The sequence below is a fragment of the Cinclus cinclus genome, chromosome 7, assembly GCF_963662255.1.
Source record: "Cinclus cinclus chromosome 7, bCinCin1.1, whole genome shotgun sequence".
NCBI classification, from domain to species: domain Eukaryota; kingdom Metazoa; phylum Chordata; class Aves; order Passeriformes; family Cinclidae; genus Cinclus; species Cinclus cinclus.
Window position 1 is genome coordinate 2,850,178 of NC_085052.1, and position 24,843 is coordinate 2,875,020.

General features: G+C 42.9%; 1 protein-coding gene across 1 annotated transcript in view; it reads left to right on the forward strand.

The window, feature by feature from the left end:
- The window catches only part of ADAM12 (ADAM metallopeptidase domain 12), a 170,263-nt gene extending 145,961 nt beyond the window's left edge, over positions 1–24,302 (forward strand). The window contains exons 13-23 of the mRNA XM_062496601.1: positions 888–977; positions 2,258–2,453; positions 9,760–9,868; positions 9,968–10,166; positions 12,668–12,745; positions 15,803–15,911; positions 16,397–16,532; positions 17,144–17,252; positions 17,686–17,868; positions 22,724–22,842; positions 24,242–24,302. Coding sequence (XP_062352585.1) covers positions 888–977; positions 2,258–2,453; positions 9,760–9,868; positions 9,968–10,166; positions 12,668–12,745; positions 15,803–15,911; positions 16,397–16,532; positions 17,144–17,252; positions 17,686–17,868; positions 22,724–22,842; positions 24,242–24,302 — 1,389 coding nt within the window. The remainder of the gene's footprint in view (positions 1–887; positions 978–2,257; positions 2,454–9,759; positions 9,869–9,967; positions 10,167–12,667; positions 12,746–15,802; positions 15,912–16,396; positions 16,533–17,143; positions 17,253–17,685; positions 17,869–22,723; positions 22,843–24,241) is intronic.
- The last annotated feature ends 541 nt before the right edge of the window (positions 24,303–24,843 follow it).

Below are 24,843 nucleotides of genomic sequence, written 5' to 3' on the forward strand. Positions count from 1 at the left end.
GCCTTCCAGTTGGGAAGCTGTGAGAAGCCAGTGAAGCAACAAGAGGCTGTTAACGTCACTCTACCCACTCTTCCCGTGTTCCCTGTATGGTTAGTGATCCCTTGCTAAGTCAAACAGACTTAACACAGCTGAAGAGCAATTTATCTGCTGCTATTTCTGTGAGAGAGATGAGATTCCAGCTCAGCTGGTGTAACTTGCAGCTTGTGGGCATTATCTTGGAAAAACAAATCCATTCTTTTCTGAGGCTCCTTACAAGCTTGTTCTACTGACAATAAAGTTTGCAGGAGCCCACACACGGCACCATCTAATCCACAAGTGTGAAATTGGGATGTATCAGTGAGTGAGGCTGCAATTCATGTTCATTCCATATCTCAGAGCTCTATTACTGCTGTACTCTGATAAGGGATTACATGGATTCGTGTCGTTGTCTTCCTCTGTGGCAGCCCCAGCCTCCATCCAAACAGGAGCCTGGCCAGCAGCTATCACAAAATAGAGCTGTAGTCGTGATGCTCAGCAACTGCAGCGCAGCTCCTGGATCCTCTCTGGAGGCAATGGAATCATTCCACTGATTCCTGTGGAAATAAAACACCCCAGGGCTCCAGCAGGATTGGTGTCAACGCGCTTGGGTTGTTTGTGATTTTTGGGGTTAGATCCATAGCTGGAATAAACCAGCCCTCCTCAGCAGCTTCTCTGGCTTTACTGCACTTACTGGGCTTGTTGAATCTGAGGGCAGACAAGGCTGTTTGGATCAGGTTGTCGAATTTCATGCATAATTCATGATTTCATGCCCAGCTTTTCTTGGCAGAGCTATAGGCAGCCTCTTGATTTACGGCTCATTGTGACTGAACTGTTGTCTGCTCTGAATTTGCCCTCCCAAATTCATGCAGGAATGTACAAACCGGTGCTGTAACGCAACCACCTGTGCCCTGAACCCGGGAGCAGTGTGTGCACATGGGCTCTGCTGCGAGGACTGCCAGGTGAACCACGGGAAATGTCTCTTTGCAGGTGGGGAGGGCAGAATTCCACGTTTTCCCCTGCTTCAGTGCAGTAAGCAAGGATGGAGGACAAGTAAATTGGTACTGATAAGCGTTAAGACACTTGCATGTCATGTGAGCAATTAAAAAATTCCCAAAATACAAATTATTGAAGGAGCAGATCAACAGATTTTTAAAATCCTCTCTGGGCCTTTTGTGGCCCCTTCAGCTGCTCATGTGAAACTTCTTTTTCATCAATTTTTGTGTGTTTTAATTTTTCTCATTCTTACACAGCAAGCAGTCATTAAATGCTGAACCCTCTTTTTGGGGGGAAGGCTCTTAAATTATTCATTCTATCAACACCATATGTATTTTTAATAGCATATCATCAGCTGTCGTGGTCTCCCAACAATCTATAAAAGCCGACTTGCCACAGGCATTTACCTGCTTGAATTCTCAGACCCTCCATTGCCCATGGGCTAATAAAGCATCCAGCAAGTTGCCATCATGTCTGTGGCAACCCACAAGTTTGGAGCAGCAAGGGATCCCCATAGCCAGGAATTGCTTTTTATCAAAATCAGTCTTCACATCCTTTGCTTTTTACCAAAGGCAATGTGCTCCCAGAGCACACCCAAGTTTTGTGGCTGCTGTTGAGAGTGAATGTTCAGACGGGCACATTCCACCATCTGTTCCAAAAAAATATTATTTTCCATGGAAATCAGTACAGGACAGAAACAGTTACATGGACTAGTCTTGTAATTAAGTTTGAGAGATCTTGATGCCCATCACAACAACATTTCCATGAGAAAATGTAACTCCATAGATGCATTAAGGTTCAAGGTCATTGAATTGAACCTTCCAGCCTGGGAATTGTTAGGAATCAGAATCCACAATCAAGTGGGCTGGTGGCTTCCTGAGCCCTGACACAGCCCAGTGTTCTGTGATCAGCTGCCCGGGATGGAAAGGTCTCTGTTCTGACTTTTGCCCAGAGGTCCAGGTCCTTTCCAGAGTTTTTGTGTTCAGATATGATGGAAGAGCCACCTGCAAACATCAGGGCTGGTGTTGCCTTCTATCTTGAGCCATGTGAGCCACGTGTGCAGCCCCATCTGACCCTCCTTCCTGCCGAATCCTCCCAGCATGGCTCAGAGCAGAGCACTCAGAGCTGTGCAATCCCTGCCCTGCCCTCTGCAGCCAGCTGGGGCCGGGCAGTGGAGAAATCTGCTCCTGTGCTGCACGGCTGACCCAGCCCCTGCACAGCCCTTGAAGTTCTGTTTGCTTTGCAGCTCAAACCAGCGGGGATTTCTTGCCGAGAGTCGAGCAATTCCTGTGATCTGCCCGAGTTCTGCACGGGGGCCAGCCCGCAGTGCCCGGCCAACGTTTACCTGCACGATGGGCACGCGTGCCATGGCGTGGATGGCTACTGCTACAATGGCATCTGCCAGACCCACGAGCAGCAGTGCATCACCCTCTGGGGCCCAGGTGAGTGCCAGCCTCTGGCAGAGGCTTGGGGGAGAATAGACATCTGGAGGATGCAGCACCAACCTGCAGCTGTTTGAATTTCTGGGTGATTCATTCCAGCCTTGATCGGTGTCGTGTTGGTTTCTCGCGGCGCCGAGGCTCATGGCTGCAACACGCCGCAAATGGACAGGTGAACTTAGACAAATCGTTTCTTCCTGACTTTGTTGTGGCCTGATGTCACCCCACAAAGTGCTGAACGCTCCTGGCTGGTTGAAATCAGAGCCCTTTTCAGGCTGCTGGGTGAGCTTCCTCCTGTGCTCGAAACAGCTCATCTGCAAAACAGATGTGTCTGCTCCATCCCAGCCAGGGCTCAGCTTCTGACGCTAACATGAGGTTCCTGGATCGTTGTGTGTATTTTATTAACTGGTGTCACCTGGAAACTGCCTTCTGACAGTGCTTTTAGCAGGGTGTGCACTGAAGCAGAAAGGGATTTTATTCTCCCGTGGGAATTTGCTCCCTTTTTGCAGAAATCTGGTAACATAAGTTCTTCAGTTGTTCTCAGCATCTATCCCAGGAAAGCTGTTCACCTTTCTATAAAGCCCTGTGACCCTTCCACTGAAGTGCAAGTATTAACTCAGCATTTTGGTATGAATCCAAATCATGTCTCCTTCAGCATCTCTGACCTTCTATCTCAAATTTGTAAAACATTTATCTTTCCTAAGGAGAAGCATTACTTAGAGATTGGTGTAACTATTTCTTTTAAACTCACTTTTCCAACCTCTTTCAATTCAGTATCTCTAACTCTGCTTCAAAACTTCTGTATCAATCTAATGGCACACAGATGTTTCCCTTGGTCAAAACCCTCCCCAGAACTCCACTGAAGAATTTATCTGTTTCCTTCGCGGAGAACATGGACTTTTTACAATCTCTCTTTAAAAGAGCATTAAAGCATCTCAAGAACCAGCCCCAGTGGTACAGGCAGCAGGTCAGCTTGGCCACGTGGGTAGAAGAACACGTTCAGGAGTTCCAGTTCAGAATTAAACTCCTCACTTGGAACAAACTGTGCCTCTGCTCCACTCCCCCAAATCCCACGTGTGTTGTAGAGTTGATATGAGCTCCTAGAGCCATGGACAATTATAGCCTCCAGTCTTAGTCAGACTGGGACTTCTAATCCCTGGATACAGAGACATTTTCTCCTGCAGAAAGCAAAAATCTCCTCCTGAACCAGTTTCCCATGCTGTGGAAAGTTGCTCGGTCAGGCTGTTCATGGTTTCAGTGGCTGAGAAAAATTCCTCTAAAGGTCAGGGACCTGAATTGTGCAGCTCCTTGCCAGGTCTGCTTCCTAACACAGCAATTCCACTGAAGCCCTGGGCTCCCCTAATTCTTTCCTGTCTTCCTTCCTGGGACTCTTCAATATGGGCACTGCTGTGCATGGAGGCTCCAGGGTCCAGGCTGTGCAAGTCTGTTTATGAGCAAGATGTTTTGTTAAGAACAGAGTTCAAACAGACTTTGCCTGGAATACTCTGGTTTTGTCTTGGGAAAGCCCAAGGAGAAGGATTTGAAATAGGGAGCATGGGACATGACCAAACCTGAACTGAAAGCCTTAATTCTTGCCATGTTTTTGGAAGTATAAATTAAAAATAAACACAGAATCCCAGAACAGTTTGGGCTGGAAGGAGCATTAGAGATCATCACCCCCTGTCATGAGCAGGGACACCTTGCATTAGACCAGGTTTCTCCAAGCCCCATCCAGCTGGCCTTGGACACTTCAAATAATGCCTATATTCTGGATTTAAAGAGCAGGGATGTGAGTATCCACTGCTCTATCACACATCTGGCTGAAGTAGGAGCTGGCAGACGTGGGGTGGAATAGGAAGAGAGGTGAGCGGCTCATGCTGTTAGAAAAGTATCACGGTACAGAGTTAAAAAAATACACATCTTTCCAGCCTTGCTTGCAGCACAAAGAGAGATTTGACATTCTAAGATGTTGTCTCTGGACTTTGTATCAAAAATATGCATTGGAATCTTTTACCGGGTTGTTGTGTCTGATCAGAACTGTTTTTAACAACTGCCTGTGCTGGAGTGAAGTAGATTCGTGGTTTAAAAAAAACAATCTACCCTCTGAAGAAAAATAACAGATTACAATTCATTTTCATTCTCTCCTTATTTTCTTCTTCCCAGTAGGAGAAATCTGTGCAGAACAAAATACAATAACTTTTCCTAAAATAATATTCGGTATATTGAATTCCTTATTAATGTCTTCCCTTGTACATCTTTCTTGATTCATCAGGTTACAGATGTCCAGAAGCCCAATGATAAATGTCAGTCTTCATGGTTTTGGATCTATTTAAAGGAAAATGATGAACACTGTCAGAGCTTGTTTACATTAGGCTGAGCAGTAGGAACCTGTTTCCAGAAAAGCACTTGCATTTCCTTGGGGTTGTTTTTGTTACTCTCAACAAACACAGTGATTCTGATAAAATAGAGAATTTTTTTTTGCTCTTTCTTATCTGCATGGAAAGCAGGGGGAAGAAGGGAGGAGCTTCTGGGGACAATCTCTGAAAATAGCCATGAATTCCTCTCGGAGCCCAGGTTGATTCCAGTCTGCTCCCAGAACACCCAGAGTTCTCCATTCTCTCTCCCTCCATAATTCATGTCATTTTTATCCTTGGGGAGCAGGAACTGCTGGTGACCTTTTTTAGCCCGTATTCAAAAATATCAAATTGCACTGATCTGACCTATTGATAGCAGTGACTGAAAAATACATCAGTGGTGATGCTTTGTGTGGTGTCTGTGACTCCACTGGCATTTTCCAGGAGAATCAGATACACGGATGGAGCTGCTTAAGACAGAGAAATCATTGATCACCAAGCAACAGAAGATTCTCAACTTTAAACTCATGGCTTTTTCTACATGGACAGGGGAATGATTCTTTAGGGAAGTTCGTCAGTTTGTTTTCCTGTATTTCCCCAAGTGGGGAAAACAGCAATGATTTTGGGCAGCCAATGGCAGGCATTGATTTATTAATTAGACCACGTTTAAATGTGTTACATGGGTACAGCCATTTGTTTGGGCAGGAACATTGTTAATTTAGAAGTCGATATTTGTTACCATGTGAGAACTTTGCAGGTTTTGCCACGTAGAACCCTAACGGCACAAAATAAATGGGCTGCCCACCTCAGACATCTGACCAAACCATTGCTTTTGAAAAAATGCTAATTGTCCAAGCACTGCAATTTTCTCAATTCAGTGTAATCAAATTATTTTGATCATCACAGATTTATGGCCTTTTCCTTCTGGAGAGGGGAAAGATACTAATAATATTCTAGGGGTGGTGACATCATCCTCCTTAAATGCAAAAAAATGCTCACCTCCATCTTGCTCTTGCCCAGTCAGAAGAGCAGTCACCAGGATGGGGAGAGAGGCCACGTCCAGCTCGTGGAACCTTTGCTTTGCAGTAAAGACAAGTTTAATGAGCTGAAACCCAGATCACACGACAGAGAACTGTGGTTTTTATGCTTATATTTATTTGCACAGTTATTCGTGGTGCTGGCTGGCACAGCCTGAGCCACAGAGCTCCAGCTAGTTACTCAGAGGTTGTTTTTTCCCCTCTCCCCACCCCCAGACAGCTGGGAACTGAACTGAAATATCTTCCTTTTCTGCTGTCAGCCTGATAAAGGATGTTTCTCGTGTTCATGGAATCAGCACCATGGTCAGAAATTTCTCTCATTCCTTTCAGGAGTCCATGTTGGTGCTTCCCTGTGACAGCAGGTCAGGTCTAAAATGACACAGCATTTCTGTGCCCTGCCACTTCTCTTTATTAGTTTTTTTTTTATTTTATTTTTTTGTGAGTGCTTAAGGAAAGATGTGGGCTCGTCAATATACATACACATTTGGAGAAAAAAACCCAACAGTCTCCAGGCTGACAGCTACATTGGTGAGCTTTGACCTTCTGTAGCTTCCAAGGGCAGATTTAATCCCTTGAATGAGGCTTGGTGTGGAAGGGCTTGCAGGACCTTAATTACAGGGTCATGATGTTATAATTACCAATAGTAAAGTGAAATAAACTCTGCTCATCCAGCTCAAACCACTTAATAACCACCAGAATTCCTTCACAAATCATTTTGCCTCTGCCTGCAGAGGTAGAAAATAGAGGGAGACAGGACTTTCTGCTTCAGTTTATGTGGTGCAGTCGTGATAAATGGGTTTCCTCCAGAAACACAACATTACAATTCTCTTCTTTAAGCACCTTCTGAAAACCTCCTTTTAACTTGGTAGCTCCATCTGTTCAGCATCTTACACTCTGATGTGTTTTCATCCATTAAAAAGTGCAAATATTGTGAGAAGCCAGTGGGGAGAGGGAGCAGCCATCTGAATCCCAAGCACCAGCGTGTCTTGGTTGGATACCAAAGGCAGAAATTGAAGCTGGATTTTGGTTTCCAGGCTGCAGATGATCACTGGGTACCAGGTGTTTTCACACACAGACTGCTCCAAGCCTGGCAGGGGAATGTTTCTTTGTGCTCCACGAGATCCTTTTTCTTGTCAAGTGTTATTAGCTGGAGGTAAAGCTCAGTGTCTGAGCCCTGCAAGGACGCTGCAGATGTGTTTCCCTTCCTGTGGGCTGCTTTCCATCATCTCTGCAATGCTTGACTTGTGAATTCAGGCACAAAATCAGCCATGCAAAATGCTTCCAGCAGGTGAAAGAGGAAGAGAAACACCTTAAACTCTCCCAGGGTTCAGTGAGTGCACTCCCTTTTTAAAACCATTTTTAGAATAAGCCTTTGTTACATCCCTGGCAGTCAGAGCACAGGGCATGAGCATTCATTTGGCTTTTGGCAGCTTTGGGAGGGGACACCACTGAGGGGACAGCGTGTCTGGGCTTTGGGCTGCTGCTGCCACATCTCCAAGGGAACATCCAGCCACTGCAATTCCATGGCATCAGCTGGGCTGGGGCTCCTGGCCAAAAACAGGACCCAGAGCAGTGGCTTATAAGCAGGGCTGCACAAGCTTGGTCCTTGCACATGTGGGAGAAAAAGCAGTTTTAGGAAAAGCATTTCTAGCAAAAGCAGCTTTTCTTGGCCTCTTGCTCCCAGAATGTTTCTTCCCTCCCCAGCCCTTCCAAAGCTGCTATAGGATATGCACATGGCAATGTTTGCCTCAAGCTGAACAGTGAGTGTGCCCATCCTGGAAAGATGAGGAAGGATCCACATGCTGAAAATGGAAATTTAACTTTTGCTTTGTCTGCACAGTGCCTTGGCTGGATGCTTTTGCTGTTTTTGTTTTTGTGTTTTTCTGGGTTGTTTTGTTTTCTTGTGCTTTTTTTCTGTTTTTGTTTGTTTGGTTGGTTTTTTTGTTGTTGTTTTGTTTGGTTGTTGTTGTTGTTGTTATTGCTTGAACTTTAATGAAAAATAATTGAAAGAATCCTGTGTGAGTCCCTTTTAATAGTTCCAGATTTGAAAAAGTATTCTGAACTCAGCAAATTTGATCATAATCTTCCAAAGAATTTCAAGCTCTTGTCCTTCTCTTCAGGGAATCAACAGCTCATATTCTGTTCCTTCTGTGCCTTTCTTTCTGAATTTTCCAGTTTCAGCATGTAAAAATGTTAGAAGGAAAAGAGTATGCCATCTTAAGCCTCTCCAAGTTTTAATATTTAGTCCTTAATAGCATTAGATTGCTGTTCAGCAGTATACAGTATTAGTCAAGCTTCTGACTATGAAATGCAGATAATTAATTGAAGGTTTAATCTCTGAGTTTTTAGAAAAGATCCACACTGGCTGGAAGTTTTACAGTCATATTTGTATTTTCTTCTCTAGGAATCTGACCCCTTTTTTAAGGGAAAAAAAAAAGAACATTTTCCTCTTTGAAGGCTTTCAAATTAAATCTTCAGGCTGGCTTAAATAAATGCTATGTTTTACCCACAGTTAGGGGCATACACACTTGGAAGTGGCTCAAAACATTTGACAAAATGTAGCATTAGTTGAAATGTTCTGTCTCTGCTAAAGATCAGGAGTGCTGTAGAAATGGGATATTCTCAGCCTTTGGGCTATCACATCACTTGCTGCCAAGTTCTTTTTGCTTTCGTTTGGCTGATCTGTCAAAAGCACAAAAAGAAATGCAGCTAGCAGGTCTCTGATCAGAGTTTTAGCCAGAGTTTCTCCTCAGCTCCTTTTCTGCCCAAATCCAGTCTCCCTGTTGGAGCAGTTGAAATGGTGGTGGTGACTTGATGGTGTTGTTAATTGTTTTCATGGAAAGAAAATGCAGAGTAGTAAAGAGCCCTAGGAAAGGGCCTCTTAATCTTGCAAGAAGCAGCATTTATTGGCTGGAAATGAAAGCCACACTTCACTGTAGAACAAAGGGATTCAATTCCAATACACAGACTGATGAATTGTTGCAGCAGTCAAACCAAGGAAGCAGATCCTTCACCTCTTCAACATTCCAGATGAACAGATGGATCTTCCCCCAGATATTCTGCAATTGGTTATAATCTGGAGGTAAATGAACAGGAGACTGTGTGTATAAAACATTAGAAGAGATGCTCTATTAGTACCCTTGAACTTGTGAAGTGCAGGGATGAATAATCTGCCTGCACAAAATTCTCCAGCCCTGCTCCCACCAGGGAAGTTCCTTTGCCATTAGGATGTGTTTCTATCAGAGAAGACCACAGTAGGTAAGAACCAGATGCTGCCTGAACTCCCAGATTCCCAATTCTACCACCATGGCCGAAATGCCCCTTCTTCCGTGTCAGCCTTTCCTCTCAGGAGTGGATGTCCTGAGGGTTAAGGTGTGATGGGTTCCTTTCCTCTCCAAGGTACTTCAGCCTGAATTAATAGCAGCATATTTCCCTTTGCCATGTCAGGTCCTCATATCTTTACACCCAGTTTATAACTGGATTTTTTCTGTTGTCTTGTTCTCAACTGCAGTCAAACAGGCCTTTCTTGAAAAGAATTTTCTTTGAGGTCTCACTAGAGCATGGACTCCTGCAAAAGAAGGGACTTAACTTTCCAGATGACCTTTGTCTGTCTGGTATTTGCTAGAAGTTTTTGTGTCCTAGGAGGATTGGCACGAGGGCTATGACCTTGAGAAATCCTGGAAGAGAAGGAATTCTGCATTGTCCGTTGCTCAGCACTGCCAGGAGAGACAAACAACGCTGGCAATCCCACACATCCAAACTCTTCCATTAGCATGCGCATCCAGCACCGATGTTTTGTTTGGCCTCATCAACATGCAGCTCACATCCCCCCTTTCCCCTAAAGCACCAGCAGAGCTCAAAGGAAATTATTAAAAACACCTTGTATGAGATGAAAGGTCTGATTAGGTTTTGTTTCAGGTGCAAAACCCGCTCCTGGGATCTGCTTTGAGAGAGTCAATTCTGCCGGAGATCCTTACGGCAACTGCGGGAAAGACTCCAAGAGCTCCTTTGCCAAATGTGAAGCCAGGTAGGGCCCATCCCTGCAAACACAGCAACAGGAGCTGGGAGAGGGCTTGGAGCACTGGAAATGCTTTACCTGTTCTTTGGTTGTGTTTGTTTCCATCAGGGATGCAAAGTGTGGGAAAATCCAGTGTCAAGGAGGAGCAAACCGACCCGTGATTGGTACCAACGCTGTTTCCATAGAAACCAACATCCCACTCCAGGAGGGTGGCAAGATCCTGTGCCGTGGCACCCACGTGTATTTGGGGGATGACATGCCCGACCCTGGGCTGGTGCTGGCAGGAACCAAGTGTGAAGATGGAAAAGTAAGATTCTGGAATACTCCCAGACAAGGGGAACAGCACCACCATCATTCTGCCAAGTGTTTTGTACTTCTTTTTTTTCTTGGTTTTGTTGGTTTGTTGTTTTTTTCCCCACAAAATATTTGCTTCTCATGCTCTCACTGAGACAGATTTTACTCCCTTCTGGCCATTGTTCTGGATTATAGATTTCCAGATGCAAATCTGAGCAATCTGATCTGGTGGAAGGTGTCCCTAGATATGGCAGGGGGCTGGAAATAGATGAGCTTTAAAGTCCCTTCCAACCCAAACCATCTTGGGATTCTGTGCAATGCAAGTTGCTTAAGTTTATGACTGATTTTTTGAAGACAAAGTATCTGCCCATGGAGGCTTGAGGTTTTCTGCAAAACAAGTACAGCAAAATACATTACAGACTTATTAATGAATTCCTGAGTTCAATGTATTCCCTTTGCCAGCATCTCTGGCATTGCAAAATTGTCATTAACTTCACTTTAGGTTTCAAAATATATTTTATCTTCTGATTATGGCTCCCCACTTCTTTTTTTTTCACACAGGAAAACCTATCTCTGTATGCACTCTTTGAAAACTTATAAACCCATTGATGCTCAGCCACCAAAACCGATTTTTACAATTCTGTTTTGCAAACTTGGTGAATTATCCACTGTAAATGCAGCCCAGATTTCACATGGCTATCTCATTCTAAGTTTTTATTTTGTGAGGAAAGCAAGTGAGAAAGATGGGAGGTAGCCATGAGTTTACAGGGAAAGGAGGAATGGAAATCCAAGAGCTATTGAAATGAAGGTTTCCATACCCTCAATGGATTGCTTGCAAAAAAGGAGGAAAAACAAGCGTTTTGATAATTTGTGGTAAATTCAAGTAAGCCTCTGAGTATCTGAATGCTTTTGAATTACATTGGATTATCTCACTGTGCTGGGAACAGGTTTGAAATCCACCCCCAGTGAAACCACAGCTCTGCTACAGGAAAACAACCCTTACAACATTTCTAAGTCAATCTGTTACAAAAAGTCTTTTCAAAGCACTGAGAAAGCACCCCATTATGTTTTACTAATGAGTATTTAATCTTTCTAATCTATCTAATCATACACATCCACACCATAGAATACACAGGCTAATACTTCTGAAATTGTATGTTTTACTTTGAGGACATTAGTGCATTTGTATTATGGATTAAGAATATGAATTTAAATATTCTTGGGTTTTCTCAAATGGAGATGCACAATTTGAAACGCAGCCATTTTAATGTGATCAGAATTCTGGGAGCTGCTGCACTGTGAATATTTGAATTGTGAATAGTGCTGTAATCAGACCATATTCTCTCCATGCCTGCATGTTGATGCCAATTCACTCTAATTTCCTTTCCATTTTTCCTTCTCCCCAGGGGATAAGTGCCCTGATTAAGCATCCCTGTCGCCTCCTTCAACACTATTCCCAGCTTAATGCTAATTATTGTGACTGACTTTTAGTACTACTGAACTGCACTGCAGTTAAACATGAGCAAAAATGTGCAGTGTGGGGCTTTTTGACCTTTTTTTGTTGTCAACATCGCATAGGAACAGTCATTCCAGTCTTAATTTCCTCTTTTTTCAGTTTGGAGTAGGGTAACTTCTCATTACTGACGTGCTCATCAGTTATGTTGTTGTTTGATGGTATTATTACTCAGCACTAATCTTGCTTAACCTCAATTTTCAGCTCCATTGGCAGAGTAAAGTTTATCTGCAATGACTGGAAAACAAAAAAAAAATTGAATTTTATTCCTGTGCATATGCTATTTGCTTACTTCCATTTCCTATAAATATCAAATGTATAAAAGGGCTGGTTTATTCTTCACACCAAAAAAAAAAAATTGTTTAACTTGGAAAAACTTAGAAAGATCTTGGTTTTCCTGGAAAACAATGATAAGCCCATAAAAAATCAAGGACCTCACTTAAACATTCACCTGCCCGGGGCCCAGGTTCTGTACTGGAATGAAAAATATTTCACCATTGATATAAACAAAACTGATAATTTACGCCAAGAGGATCCAAAGCTTTGCTTGAGGAATCATCTGCTGCGGTGAAGACACGAAGACAGAGCAGGAACCTGAAGGAATCCTGTTCAGTGCACTCCTAGTGCTGAAAAAAATGCAAATTACTGATTTTTAAATTGGCTTAAAAACCTCCCAAACCCCGGGGTCTCCCCGCTAGTTCCACTTGAGTGGAACTGTGAGGGTTTGCTTGCACAAACTCAGAATATCAACACTACAAAGTCTGTGAAATCAGGGCTGGCCAGGAGAGCAGAATTCAACTTGCTCAGATTTGGATTTCAAAGACTTTAAAAGCGCTGAGGAAAATAAGAAGACACTCAACCTTGGTGTCCTTTGTGTCCATGTAATTATATATATTGGCATGTTGGGAAATATTTAACTGTGGAAAGAAGGGATACAATGTCCTGGGAGCTCCAGCAGCTCTGTGTTTGTTAAAACTCCTTTTTTTTATTTTATTTTGCAGATTTGCCTGAACCGCCAGTGCCAGAACACCAGTGTTTTTGGAGTCCATAAATGTGCCACCAAGTGCCATGGACGTGGGGTAAGCATCCTAGGAAAACATTCTTTTACAATCCCTCAGTAACCACTGGACAAGAAATCACTTTCTGTAATGGTTTTGGGATCTGTAAGTGCCTGCAATAGATCGGTCAGAGTCACTGCAATACGTTTTTATTGCATATTTCCATTTTTACTTACATTAAATTATTTTCATTTGACAAAAAAAAAATGTTTCTCAGGCAGTAATTATCTTGTTCTTAATTGACAGCCTGTGATACAAAGGAATCTTGTAATCCTCAAAGCAATCTGAAGTCTAACCCTCCATCATGAAGAATTCCCATTAAAAATTGAAAAAGCAGTTTCTCCATAGATAAAAAGAAGTTAAAATTTTTGAATTGAGCATTGGAAGCATTTGGATTGAGAGGCAAATGAAACAGCGTTTCCAAAAACATTAAAATACAGTAAAAGTGGCACAGAATGAAAAATGTGATGATATCATTTAATAATATCAGTGGTTTGAAACCCAGTTTATATTCTGATAATGTTAATTATGTCAAGCTTTGCATTATTAACCTTGATGTGCTGATGAGCTGTTTGTTTCTCTGAAAAGCTGTGGCAGCCACATTGGAAGACCCATAGAAATTCACTGTCCTCTCTGAGGAAGGATTTTAATTTGCTTCAACTTATTTTATCACCCTGAATTTGCAGAACAGAGCAGTGTTGATGGTGCTGCCTCTTATCATCGAGCTGGAATGAGCAGAGGCTTGGACTGGCATTTTTTATGGCTGTACAAAGCAGAACCTCTGGTGACTCCTCAGTGGCAAAACTGACCTCATGGAATTGTAAATGAGAATTCCTGCAGTGCTTTAATTTAAAAAATAATGCTTAACAAAGTATATGTTTCATTATCTTGCTGTCTTTGAAAAGTAATTTTTTTTTTTTTTTAATTTTTCATGACCACAGCCAGTCTGAGCTCTCTGAATATTTTAGTGCTCTGCAGACTCAGGCAGCACAGTGTTTCTGAAAGCCTGCCAAGCTGACCTGGCCAGAATATTGCATGTTCAGGATAATCCAAACTCCTGTGAGCTGATTTGTGTCTTACTGAAAACTCATTTATTAATCTGTGCTGTGGGTTCTCTGCGGTGGTGGCAGATCAGTGATAGCTGGAGTTAGCACAGAATTAAGAACCTTATTGGCAATGAGCTCTAAACCCAAAATCTTTAGATACAAATTGATTTAAGCACCTAAATGTGACTTCAGATCCAGGGGTCCATTTGAGGTCCCTCAGGATGAGACGCTGAGGGGCTGGAGGGTGTGCAGGGAACGGGCTGGAGAATTCCTGAGAGAGCTGGGAAGGGAATGGAGAATTCCTGAGGGAGATGGGAAGGGGCTCAGATGGAGAAAAGGAGGCTCAGGGGGGACCTTGTGGCTCTGCACAAGTCCCTGACAGGAGGGGACAGCCGGGGGGATTTGGGATCTGCTCCAGGGAACAGGGACAGGAGCAGAGGGAACGGCCTCAGGCTGGGCCAGGGGAGCTCAGGGTGGATATTTGAGAAAATTTCCTCATGGAGTAGTTTTTCCAGCCCTGGCACAGCTGCCCAGGGCAGTGCTGGAGTCCCCACCCCTGGAGGGATTTGACATCCATGTGGATGCGGTGGCACTTGGGGACATGGGTGGCTTTGTCAGTTGACGATCTTGGAGAACTTCTCCAACGTGAACAATTCTGTGACTCCACGGTTCTGTCGATTCCATGTGGGACTTTAAGCCCTGTATTCACCACGCAGCAGCTGCCTGAGGAGCAGCAAAAGGAAATAGTGAGGGTTTGGACTGTGGTACCTCCTGAGGGAAAATCCCTGGATCTCCTGGCTCCTTGCCCTCTGTGCAGCGGGATCGGGCTGTGAGAGCGATGAGCACTGGACAGATCAGACCCCACGAGCTGCTCCCTCTCTCAGGGTGAAGCCACCCAACACGGAGCACTGTGTCTCTGTGACTGCGGGTGTGATCCCTGAGCCCCCCTGTTGGCGTGGAAACACACCATCCCAGGATGATTACATGGAGGTGCTTTTATTGAAGAGCTCTGGCAATCAGGGGTACAAACCCAAATCTGACTCCCACATGGATTCGAGATGGACGTGTTTTTCCACCCTTTTTGTTATATAACTATATATTAATTATTAAACCCATCTTGTTCTATTGTATACATTGATCTTATCCAAGCATGAATTCTTGCAATTTTCATCAGGTCCCCCAGACATCCTTTCTCATGGTTCTTGTTATGATTACATCGTTTTTCATGATTCTTATTACAATTAAACAATAATTATATTCAACTACCAAACAATCATTACACTTAACAATCATATAATTTATTATATGATGATTACGAAGGTGCATTTTCACATGATCTAATTCATTCCCAGGCTCTAGTTCCCTTTCCCAGGCCTACCAGACCAAACCTTTCTTTCCACCCCCTGAACCTAATGTAATTCCCATGATTTTAGAAACATTTTAACCCTACGCTATCACCCCGAGGGTCTCCTCTGCCCTGATCCAAGTTCCACAGGTTTCTCCAGCAACTGGTTCATCTTAGAGTGGAAGATAATTCCACACAGGTTTCTCCAGCAACTGGCTCATCTTAGAGCCAGATAATTCCACAGGTTTCTCCAGCAACTGGTTCATCTTAGAGCCAAAGATAATTCCAGTGCAAGCCGTGGATGGAGAGGAGTGCTCAGGGAAAAGCTCCACAGCTCCTGTGCAGGCAGGAGGAGCAGAACTTACCCAGCAGATAATGCTGCTGCTGGGAGCAAAGAGAGAACAAGACTCAAGAGATGTCTGATTATCCTCATAGTATTGATGTTGTCAGCTGGGGCAACTCCAACGATTACCTGCCAAAGAAATAATGGTTTTTAGGATCCCTCTTACTCCGTGGTGAGTTGCTCTTTGCCACCTCAGTGTGCAATGGGCAGCTATCTGCACATCTCCTTTCTTCTCTAGGTTTTATTCCTCTCTGACGTGTCACTGGCTGATTAGAAGCCCTTACCAGCCCGGGCTGTTCTTGGAATTTTTTTTTTATCTTTAAGCCATTTCTCTTGTTTTGCAGGTCTGCAATAACAAAAAGAACTGTCACTGTGAGGCTGAGTGGGCTCCCCCCTTCTGTGACAAGCCAGGCTTTGGTGGCAGCCTGGACAGTGGACCCATCAGGCAGGCAGGTCAGTGGGAATTCCCCTGATTTTTTTTGCCGGGATAAAGAGTGAAAATTGGTCAACCTCAGAAAGAATTATTTCTACACATTTTTAATTTTACAGGATTTTTATTATGCCGTGCCAATTTTTCTCCAGAGTGTTGGCACATTAGTGACCTCAGAGATGTGTCTGGTTAGTGTCTGAGGACATAAACAATGACAGGACAAGCAGTCTCCTCACAAGTACATGTATAAACTAAATCTGGATGGGAAATAATGTCTCTTTTTATATGAAAAATGCTGTTCTAAACCAAAATGGATTCTCTTCTCTGCATCCCAGATGCTGCAGTAGTGGCAAAACTGAATTTATGACATCATGGTTATTTCCATAACAAAGCTTCCCATCATGATTTCACTACTGAAAGATCTTTGTTTTTTGAAGATAACAAAGAAACCTTGGTCAGGCACTGAGCAAACCCTTGGAAGTTAACTCCATGTGACTTTTTTTGGCAGACAATAAGAGTTTGACCATAGGAGTGTTGATAAGCATCCTGTGCCTTATCTTTGCTGGATCAATCATGTACCTCAAAAGGAAGAATTTCATGAGGTGGCTGTTTACGAGCAAGAAGACAACAATAGAGAAATTAAGGTATGCCCATTTTCCCTAATTATATTCCGATAGATATTAAGGAAAGGAAGCAGTAAACACAGCAATTCTCATCACTGTGAATGTGTTAGAAAGAGCCAGCCTTGAAAAAAATATTTACCAATAACAGCAGTGTTCTCCCTGGGTTGGTTTAATGTCATTGATAGGCAGTAAGTGCAGGTATTGGTTTGAATATATCCCTCTTTCCTTTTGGGATGAAAAATTAGCAGCGATGGAAGCATTGCCTTTATTTTCATTTGCCTGAAACAGTTTCATTACACTGCGTGGCCTTTTATCTAAACTCAGTTGAGTGAGCTGAAACTTTCCTATTTGAGGTCATTACTGTTTAAATGTTAGATTCATTAGAATAATCTCCTGGGTGTTACAAAGCTGCATTTCCACAGATTGCAGAAACTAATTTAACAGACTACGGGTTTCTAAAAAATCAATATTTATTTTTATTCTTGCAGGAGTGCTAGACAATTTTTACTTTCCTTGTTTACCATAACCAGGCAGAAAGCCCTTGCAAAATCTCATTCGGAAAAGAGGCTTCTGTTTAAGAAAATGTTACGAAGCAGAACATTATGTTCAACAATTAAATGTTTGTATTGCAGGTCTGTGAGTCCAGCAAGACCTTCCAGTTCATCTGAGCCAAATCATGTTCATCCCACATGTGTTAGCAAAAACCTCATCATGAAGCCACAAAATACGACCATACAAAAAGTGAGACCCTAAATAATTTTTTTTAAGAAGTGGGGGGGAAACCAAAAAAAGGTCTCACAGATCTCAGTGAAGTATTTTATTGTAATACAATAATTACATGATCTTAATATCATGTAGGACTAACATTAAGTAAATGGGAGAGTATGTAGGCTTCAAAATTCACTTATGGCTTCCACGTTGAAGACAGGTGGAGATGTCCAGTGCAGAAAATAAATTGTTTTGTCTCTAGGAGAGAAAAGCAAGGGGCGAACATGGATTTTAAAGTAGCAGTAGGCCAGGTTTGATGGGGCTTGGAGCTCCTTGGTGGGAGGTGTCCTTACCCATGGCAGGGGGTTGGAATAAGGTGGTCCTTAAGATCCCTTCAAACCAAACCATCCTGGGATTCTGTGCCAGCCCTTGGAATTCATAACTTTGGTTGGATGGTTTTTCCCAGAGAGAGGGCCCAAGGCGGCCGCTGCCGTATCAGATCATCGACATCAGCAACCCTGTGAAGACACACGAGGTGCCACCACTAAAAACACCCCAGAGAGTCCTGCCACCCCTTCCCCAGCTGCCAGGCCACCAAGCTGGGCCTGAGAGACCCCTGCCAGCTAATCCTTCACTGAGGTTCTCCCAGGTAACCATTGATTCTCTTCTATTTAATATGTACTCTGGAGAAATGAAGTGTTTTCTCATCTTTCCTGCTGCCCTCTTCCCACTGTATTTCCTTTATACTTTGTGTGAGTTTAGAACTGTTCTGTAGAAAAGTTGCTTTGTGGCAAGTGGGGCTGTGATCCTAAAATTTCGGATCCTTCACCACTCAAAGGACAGCAGAACAAACACAGGCTCATCTCTCCAGCTGCGCAGCCAGAGGGGAACTCCACGGTTTGTTGGTGAGGTGCCAAACACAGAGAGAGAGTTTGGGGAGTCACGTTGTAGATGTGATGTGCGAGAGCAAAAGGTGCCTTAGCCTGATGAGCCTGTGCCCTGCCAAGGGCTGAAACCACAGTCTGTTTTACCAGGGCACAGACCTGAAAAAAGCTGTTTTCATGCAGACACTCCTTTCATTGCAATGTTTAAGTAGAGATGGTAAATATTTTTAATTTTTAATTTTTGAATAAGATGCGTCTCAGGGTTAGAGGGTAGATGCAGCTGTCTGTGCAGTTGTCTGTATTAAATAATGCCTTTTCTTGTCACTGGCTGCTCCCTTTTGGTGGCACTTGTGGACTGTTTCTAAGCAAAGCACCCAGGCAAGCAGCTATTCCTGTTCTGCAGCTGTGGTGCTGTTCTGGGTGTGGTATGAGGTTAAAATGAAGTGAATGTTGTTAACACCAGGCTCTCACCTGCAGGAGCCCTGAGAGCTGCTCCAAAACCCTTTCCTGGTGATGGATAGGAGGAGACAGCTCTGAGACAGTGCTGGAGTGCAGGGCTTTGAAAAGGGATTGGAAAAATGTCAGAAACAAGCGGGGATGAGGGAGGCTGCCCAGAGAAGTTGTCAGGTTGCCCAGAGAAGCTGTTGCTGGATCCCTGGAATGGTCCAAAGCCAGGTTGGCTGGGGCTTGGAGCAGCCTGGGAATAGTGGAAGGTGTCCCTGCTCATTGTGGCAGAAAAAGTGTACCTAGATTTAATTTTTTAAAGCCTGAACATTATATAACTCAGGTTAGACCAACTTTTACAAGTGCAGCCAGTGTTTTATTTGCTTTTTTGTCTCCTCTTTTCCATATTTCCAACCACTATACTTTCCAGGGGAGTAAGAAAAGCTGATGCTTTCTAAAATAAATTTTGGAGGGAATCGGAAGCAGTATTGATTCCTGTTGCTTGTCTTTAGCTCCAGTAGTTTCATTGTTCATTTTCTTGTATTCTCTAACATTCTGCACAATTCACAGTGGTCAAAGGGAAGGTTTCAAGTGCAAATCTTAAGCAGAATATAAATGGAGAAAAGGAAAAGTAACCATTTCCTATTGTGCCCCAGCACAGTGCACATCACAGCAGCCCAGTGCTCCCCTACAACTCATGTTCCTAAATCCTAGTGCTCCAAATCCCAGCAAAAGTGCCAGGTGGAATACCAGACCTGCAGGACTACCATTAGCAAAGACTGTCAGATCTGAAACTGTCAAAAAGCTTTTCAGTTTGGCAGCTCAAATTATTTGTGACAGCTCCTTCATCAAGCAAAATATCCCCATTTTCAGTCTGCACAGAACACAAGAAGGACAAACAGGGGATCAGCTCAAGGCAGCCTAAAGAGTGAGCAAGGATTCTTTCAAAATGATATCATAACCTCAATATTGTCAGAAACAACTACTTTTTATATCAGAGGGACCCCAAAAAACGCTGTGTGGGGAGAAAATCCTTCATTCTTGAGTTAATTTTTTTTCCCTCAAAGCTTGGAAGTAGTAAATTACTTTAAGAATAGTTTGGGATAATAAATGTAGATACTACTTCATGTATTGCTTCAGCTCTCTCTTGGAAGCATATCCAAGGTCAGCAAGAGGAAGGACTTTAAAAATTATTGCTACATTCAGGATGTCACCCAGATGCTCAGTACTGCAGGATGGTGCTGCAAATTATATAAAATTTCCTTTCAGTTTTAAGTTAAACAGTTAAAAAACAAAGACAACACAAGATAAACCCAACCCATCAAACAAACAGAAAGTCTTCAGCAAATTAGCTCTTGCCAAGTTTAATATTTAATTATCTTTTGACTGAAAAACAGCTTTTCCTTCTTTCAGATGTTCTTGCAAGACAAACAGTCTTTATTTATGGGCCAGATTCACAGTCAGCATAAATCAGCAGAGCCCCAGGTGAATCAAGGGAGCAGTGCAGGTTTTTCCTAACTGGGGGTCCAGTCTATGCTTTTGGTCTCTTCCCCTCGATTTTGTTACTTTTAGCATTCAGCTGCTGCCTCTGACACTCTCATCCTCTTATTACCAAAATATATCTCGAATTTTACAGAGCATCCTAATGCCAGGAAAGAGAACTCTGTGGTTTTACTTTTTCCTCAGTAAAACTGAGCTCAGCTCAGCTCCTGCTCCTTCTGCCACAGTTATCCTGGGAATATCTCTCCTGTGACACCTCAGTCTGGCTGTAGATACAGAGGGCTCTCAGTTACTTCTTTAAAAATCAATGGAAAAAACCTGGAATTTCATGCACCTGATGTCTTTGGAGCTGCTCAGAATGAGAATTGTGGTTTTCATTCCAATATTTTAAACAACCCTCCCACAAGCAGAGCCTGGATGCATTAAATGCCAGGTTGTGGATATAAAATGGACAAAGAAATCCATCCATAAACTCTTTGTGATGTGGGGCTAAAGCTTTGTAGGGGAAGAGCTGGAGAAGGGAGGAAGAGGGATGAGGGAAGCAGAGCTGTGCTGCAGATTCCCAGCACATCAAAGGCTCTGCAAGGCCCCACACAAGTTAACACACAGAGTTTGGATTCTCCTGTGGCACAGAAAGGATAGGGAAGACCCTCCTGTAATGAGGCTGGGGGATGGGATTTATTTCTTCAAAGAGCTTTTTCCTCTGTTCCCAAGGTTGTGTGTTCCTGGTGGAATCTCCTTTCTATTGAATGCTGCTGCATTTTGCTTCATCTAAGCCACCATTTTTTCTCCATTTTTATCAGCATTCCCTCCCTTTTTCACTTTTTCTTTCATTTACTCTTTCCTACCAACTTGCCACATGCCTGTCAAAACACTTGGCTGCTTTCTCTTTAAAGATATTTTAACCTGGGGACATTTTGAGTGGGAAATGAATGAATAAATAAATCAGGCATTGGGCCCGTGTACCCATCAATACCAGTACTTGTTATGCAGAGAATTAAACAGAGGGTGGACATTAGATGCAGCTTTAAAATGGAGTTTATGGCAAATTTGAACTTATTATATATGAAATTTACTTAAGCTCATGTATTTTCTTCTTTATCAAAATGCCTGTGGATAATCAATCTGCATTTCCTTCTTGAAAGAGCAAATATTTGCCATGGAAAATAAATAAACAAAGGAATACTCAAAACAAACAATGAAAAGTTGGACTTCATTCAGGAGCAATTCATGCTCTGATTGCTTGTTTGGATCACATCTTTCAAGGGACAATTTAATCAGATAATGCTTGTAAGATCTTCCTGTTTCCTTTAAATTTACTGATGATACTTATGGCAAACTAAAATTAAGGAATAAAACTCCCTGGGAAAAGTGTGGCTCTGCAGCTCCAGTAGTAGAAAGATGTGAAGTGAGTTTGGGGCTGAACTGGAGAGTTTTTGTGTGCCCTGAGCAAGGCACTCCATGTGTCCCAGCTCTCCATAAGGAGGAGCACCAGCAGCCAAGTTTCCCTGTTTGCAGGGACCACCCAGAGCAGCCACTGGCCCAGCCTGAGAGCAGCTGACTTCTGTTCTTTATTAATGGAGCCTTTAATTCCACAGAATGAAAGCACAGCAGCAGCTCTGGGAAAAAAAAAAAAAAAAATAGTTCCACAGATGCTCCCAATCCAAACCAGAATGGGCCAGTTTGGTTTTGTGGTCATTTGAATTGCCATTTCAATGAAATGTTGTGTTATGTTATGTGTTGAATCTTTGCTGTTTTCATTTACCTCCAATTAAGCTTTGAGTCCGGTAGAGATGCACCCTGCACTTCTAGAGTAAAGAATCAAAAGACATAAAATCATGAAAATATAGTATTAAATCCTTGGTTCAAAATACAATTGGCAGCTTATTAAAAATAAGTTACTTTTTACTCATTTAAACTTCTCTGGTCATAGCTGATTAAACATAAATTGAAGATATTTTTAAGAGTAGGTGTTAGGAGGAGATTGTGAGGAGGGGTGAGGTCTAGGTTTTGCCCAGAGTTGTGGCTGCCTCCTGGAAGTGTCCAAAGCCAGGTTGGATGGGGCTTGGAGCACCCTGGTGATGCTTTAAGTTTTAGCTTTTGCATTTCCCAGATTCTGTCCCACATTGGTGTGTGACTCTGAACTCCATACCGAGTGTTCCAAGTTCTCCTCACAGCTCAGCCACACAAAACAATCCTTTTCCAGCCCAGAACCAAGGATATCATTGCAGCATCTGCCCCAAAAAGTGCAAAGAGCAGAGAATGGAGGGGAGAATCTGGGAGGGTGGGACTGCAGAACCTGGAGCTGGGATTGGACAATGAACCCCAGTGTGGGAATGGACCAAATCTTATAAAAGTGTGAAACTCCTGACCCAGGGTCCATCTTGGGTGGAGGGCCAGGCTCTTGCACTGCCCAAGGTGAATCCTTGGAAGGGTTTTATAAATCCCTGCTTTATTCCTTGAACTCTGTCCCAGGCAGCCCCTCCAGGCATCACTGGGACAGTGCCAGGTGTCCCTGCCCATGGCAGGGGTGACACTGCTTGGGGCTTAAGGTCCCTCCCAACCCAACCCACCCAGCCTGTAATTCCACAATTCCATGAATTTATCTCAGCTGTGGCTGAGTGGAGGGGTTTGATGTGCATTCTGAGCACTGACAGGAGCTCGTGTTTCCTGCAGGAGCCCCCCAAGCCCAGCCCCCCTCGGAAGCCTCTCCCTGCTGACCCCCTGGGCCGGGCACGCCAGGGTCCCACCGTGCCAGGACACCCCAGGGCTCTGCCCCATGGCACCCCTGCCAGGTCAGTCCCCTCCTGGTGCCTTGGCATCTCAGCTTCTGCATCTTACTGTCATATATGTTAATTTGTTGGTGTTCATCTGCTTGTAATCCTGCAGTTCTTTAGTGTGTAACTCTCAGCTCCGTACTCAGTGTGAGCTGATGCTTCCCCATTCTGGTCAGACACAATCCCCCTCCAGACTGGGAATCAAGGACCCTTCACTGTCCCAGGCCCTGAGAAATGCAAACTAAAGTGAGTCTGGGGGGGAGAAAACTTGGGGTAAATGACTTCATTACCTCAATCTGTAACTGGAAGATTAACCCCCAATATTAAAATGGAGCAAACTTATAAAAATACGAAAACTCATGACCCATCATCCATTTTTGGGTGTAGCCCCTGGGGGTTTTGTCTGCCCTAAATGTACCTGAATATGTATGTATGTATATATATGTACCTGAATATACATATACATATATAAATGTACCTTCAATATATGTACCTGCTTTTTATTCCCTTAATTTTGGCCTCTGTTTTTAGATAGTCCCAAAAAGGTGTCAATCCTAACACCTGGATTTTAGCACTTCAGCAGCAACATGGCTAAGATGGCTCAAGGAACTGCTGCAACAACCACTTCCAATATAATTTCCATCTCTAATTTTGTTTATCACACTGCCTCTCACCGGGTGTGCACCAGCACAGTGGCTCTGACTCCCACAGAATATGAGGATTTATAATTCCTGTGAAGGTTTGGCTGTAAACACCTGGCTGCATATTTACAAAAACCAACCAATAAATAATAACTTTTCTCTTCAGTCCCCCATCTGAATTAGGCTAAGAACTGAATGCTGTTAAAGTCGGCTGCCAATAAAAGCAATTTCCTGATCACCCATTTCCCAAGGAAACATCAATTGATATCATCTGAAAATAATATCCAAAAGATTCAGAAAGCATTGAAATTGTACACTTCAAAAATACAAGATATATTAGGAAAAAATAATCAGAAAGTGGAATAACTACACCCAGTATTAGTGGGCTTAGTCAATGCTGGTTTCTTACCCAATATTTCTCAGTTTCATGTGAATAAAGTGAGCTACAAGGAAGATGAAAGTGGTGTTTTAAGGTACCTTAAAGAATTCTACCAGTAAAGCACTTAAATGCTCAGAACATTAAAAACAGAATCAACATAGTCTCCTAATATTTTAACTAAAGTAATGCAAAAAGAAACTTTGATTAAACCCCTGGCTGTCTATTCTAGTCAGATATTCTGAAAGCAACAACATTTCAAGCTGGCTCCTAAAACTTTTGGAGACGGCCTAGAATTCTGCAACATTATTGACATTTTTGATCAGGTACAAAATTGGTGAGCACCCAAAAAAAAAATGGAGATTAAGTAACAATTTGCTGTTTTCTTTCTTCCCAACAGACCTGCTCCCAAACATCCACCACAGGTATCCAGGTGCAGCAACACTATGGATGTGAAATGAGTAGAAATGACACCTTTATTTTAAAAAGTGAAGACAGAAGTTTGCACTATCTTTCAACTCCAGCTGGAGTTCATTTCTATGACAATACTTAGAATTTTTAATGTTTAAAACAGCATTATTTTTAAGAATTCTGAGCTACTGCCTTTGGTGCTGTGCTGTGCTATGGTGCTCTGTATACTTGCTCAGGTACTTGTAAATTATTAATTTATGTTGAATATTTATTACAGTGCAGTGCACTGTAGTAGATATTTTTACCATAGCTGAGTTTTCCTAAAAAGGAAACCTTTTTTTTTTTTTTTTTTGTAATATTTCACTGAACTTGAATAATTCTGCTCTGTTGGTCCCATGCAGATTTCTTAGTTTTGATCTATTCTTTAAGCAATGCTGATACAGATCAATGAAATGTGTAAACAGCTCCATCTCAGTGGTTCCTAACCAACTTCTGAATAAATATGGCAGGGTAAAAAAGACAAAAATCTCTCCTGGAACTCGGTGAAATGGCTGATATCTGCACACAAGGTGTAAGCTGTACTTAACCAAA